Source organism: Clupea harengus, chromosome 11 (genome assembly GCF_900700415.2).
Source record: "Clupea harengus chromosome 11, Ch_v2.0.2, whole genome shotgun sequence".
Classification (NCBI taxonomy): Eukaryota; Metazoa; Chordata; class Actinopteri; order Clupeiformes; family Clupeidae; genus Clupea; species Clupea harengus.
The window spans coordinates 21393029-21395528 of record NC_045162.1 but is presented as its reverse complement, the minus strand read 5'-3'; the positions used below and the strand labels follow the sequence as shown (position 1 = coordinate 21395528).

The window sequence follows — 2500 nt, the reverse complement described above, 5'->3', positions numbered from 1 at the left end:
AGCAATGCAATGAGTTGATATTCAATATTATCTGGATACGATAGTTTTCTATGATAGCCTGTGTAAGATAATAATTCTAATGTAACATATGTTTTCTAAGAGTTTTTGGAGCATTTGGTTTTCATACCTAACTAGAAGTGCCATTATATGAGGAAATATTCCTTGCACTGGACTTAAAGTCTATGTTTAATATGTTTTTTTATAGTTTAATAACCATTTGTTGTTTTAAGTGTTTTAAGTATTATCAAAAACCCTTCACTTCGGACCTGACTGCCTGTGTTTGATCCATGAGTATTGATTGAAGTGTAAATGTTGCTGTTGGATGTGCACTGATGGATGTGTGTGATTGGGCTTCTCCTCCTCCTAGGCGTGGGCTTCACGGTGATCCTGATCTCGCTCTACGTGGGCTTCTACTACAACGTGATCATCTCCTGGGCGCTCTTCTACTTCTTCTCCTCCTTCTCCAGCGACCTGCCCTGGGTCAACTGCAACAACCCCTGGAACAGCCCCAACTGCTCCGAGAGCGCGCTCAACGACAGCCAGAAGACCACGCCAGCTGCCGAGTACTTTGAGTGAGCGTGAAACACACTCACTTACTCACACACACACACACACACACACATATATATAATACATGCATACCGGTATATACCGGTATATACTTCAGACTCTTCAAAGATATTCAAAGTTGCACATAGTCATATGTATGTTCGTGTTTTTATAATACTAACATAGGTGTGTGTGTGTGTGTGTGTGTCTGTTGCTTGTGTTCGTGTGTGTGTGTGTGTGTGTGTGTGTGTGTGTGTGTGTGTGTGTGTGTGTGTGTGTGTGTGTGTGTGTGTGTGTGTGTGCGCACCACACAGGCGAGGCGTGTTGCACCTGCAGGAGAGTGGTGGTATAGGTGACCTGGGACGACCCCGATGGCAGCTTACCTCTTGTCTAGCTGTGGTCATCATCATCCTCTACTTCAGCCTGTGGAAGGGGGTCAAGACCTCAGGGAAGGTCAGGACCTCTCTCTCTCTCTCTCTCTCTCTCTCTCTCTCTCTCTCCCTATCTGTCTGTCTCTCTATCTATCTCTCTATCTATCTATCCCTTTCTTTCATTTCTTCCTTTTTTTCTTTCTATCTCTTTTTCTCTGTCCTCTCTCTCTCTCTCTCTCTCTCTCTCTCTGTCTCTGTCTCTCTCTACCTGGGCGCCTAAACTAACTATATTAGGTGTGTTTGTCTCTCCTTCACATCACCATATAATGTTAAAAAGAGAGTGTGTGTGTGTGTGTGTGTGTGCATATGCGCATGCTGGCATCAGTTTCTCTTTGTGGGTTTCTGTGTGCGTGTGCATGTGTTTGTGTGTTTGTGTGTGTGTGTGCGTGTGTGCGTGTGTGCGTGTGTGTGTGTGTGTGCGTGTGTGTTTGTGTGTGTGTGTGCGTGTGTGCGTGTGTGCGTGTGTGCGTGTGTGTGTGTGTGTGTGTGTAGGTGGTGTGGATCACTGCCACTATGCCCTATGTGGTCTTGACTGTGCTCCTTCTGAGAGGTGTCACCCTCCCTGGAGCCATGGACGGCATTAAAGCCTACCTCAGCGTGGACTTCATGAGACTACTGGAGGCCCAGGTACACACACACACACACACACACACACACACACACACACACACACACACACACACACACACACACACACACACACGCACGCACAAAATACACACACACACACACAAAATACACACACATAGAACACATATAAACAGATACACACAGAGACCCCCAAACTCTCTCTCTCTCTCTCTCTCACACACACACACACACACACACACACACACACACACATACACATAGTGGTAACACATGGATGTAGCTCCAGTTCATGAGATGGTCTCACATCCATACCATTAAAGATCAACACTCAATCTAGTATTGCTTCATGTATTATAGTAAAACTAAGATTTAACACACACCTGTCCTTGGCCTGCATAGGAATATGCACATAAACACACATCAGACAGAGACTTCTCTGGCGCACAAGGGGAGATGATCTCACATGTCAGTATAAACCAGTCTCAGACAACTATAATCAGTCTGTGATGCATAGTACAAAACACACGATCATAGATACACTATACATGAGAGAGAGAAAGAGGGAGAGGGAGAGGAAGAGAGAGAGAGAGAGAGAGAGAGAGAGAAGGAGAGAGAGAGAGAGAGAGAGAGAGAGAGAGAGAGAGAGAGAGAGGGCTCTTCAGCACCTGAGGATCTTTTTGTATGTGGAGAGGAGGGGTGCTAATGACACTTTAGTGTTTCTGTTGTTCTCTGTGTCTATCACACACACCAGGTTTCTTTTTATGTGTGTGTGCGTGAGAGAGAGAAAGGGGGGTGATGTGTATACATTATCAACAGCATACTGTAGCAGAATGAGCGATGTCTGTCTAAAAATAACCTAGACTGACTTGTGAGATTAACTCACAATCTCGTCATCACAATCGTTTCTAATGCGGGTAACAGCCTTTTAA

At 45.0% G+C, this 2500-nt stretch overlaps 1 protein-coding gene across 1 annotated transcript in view; it reads left to right on the top strand.

Annotated features, from left to right (window-relative positions):
* Positions 1 to 2500, top strand: part of slc6a3 (solute carrier family 6 member 3) — a 14575-nt gene that overhangs the window by 4425 nt on the left and 7650 nt on the right. Inside the window, exons 3-5 of the mRNA XM_031576927.2 lie at positions 368 to 572; positions 864 to 1002; positions 1473 to 1607. Coding sequence (XP_031432787.2) covers positions 368 to 572; positions 864 to 1002; positions 1473 to 1607 — 479 coding nt within the window. The remainder of the gene's footprint in view (positions 1 to 367; positions 573 to 863; positions 1003 to 1472; positions 1608 to 2500) is intronic.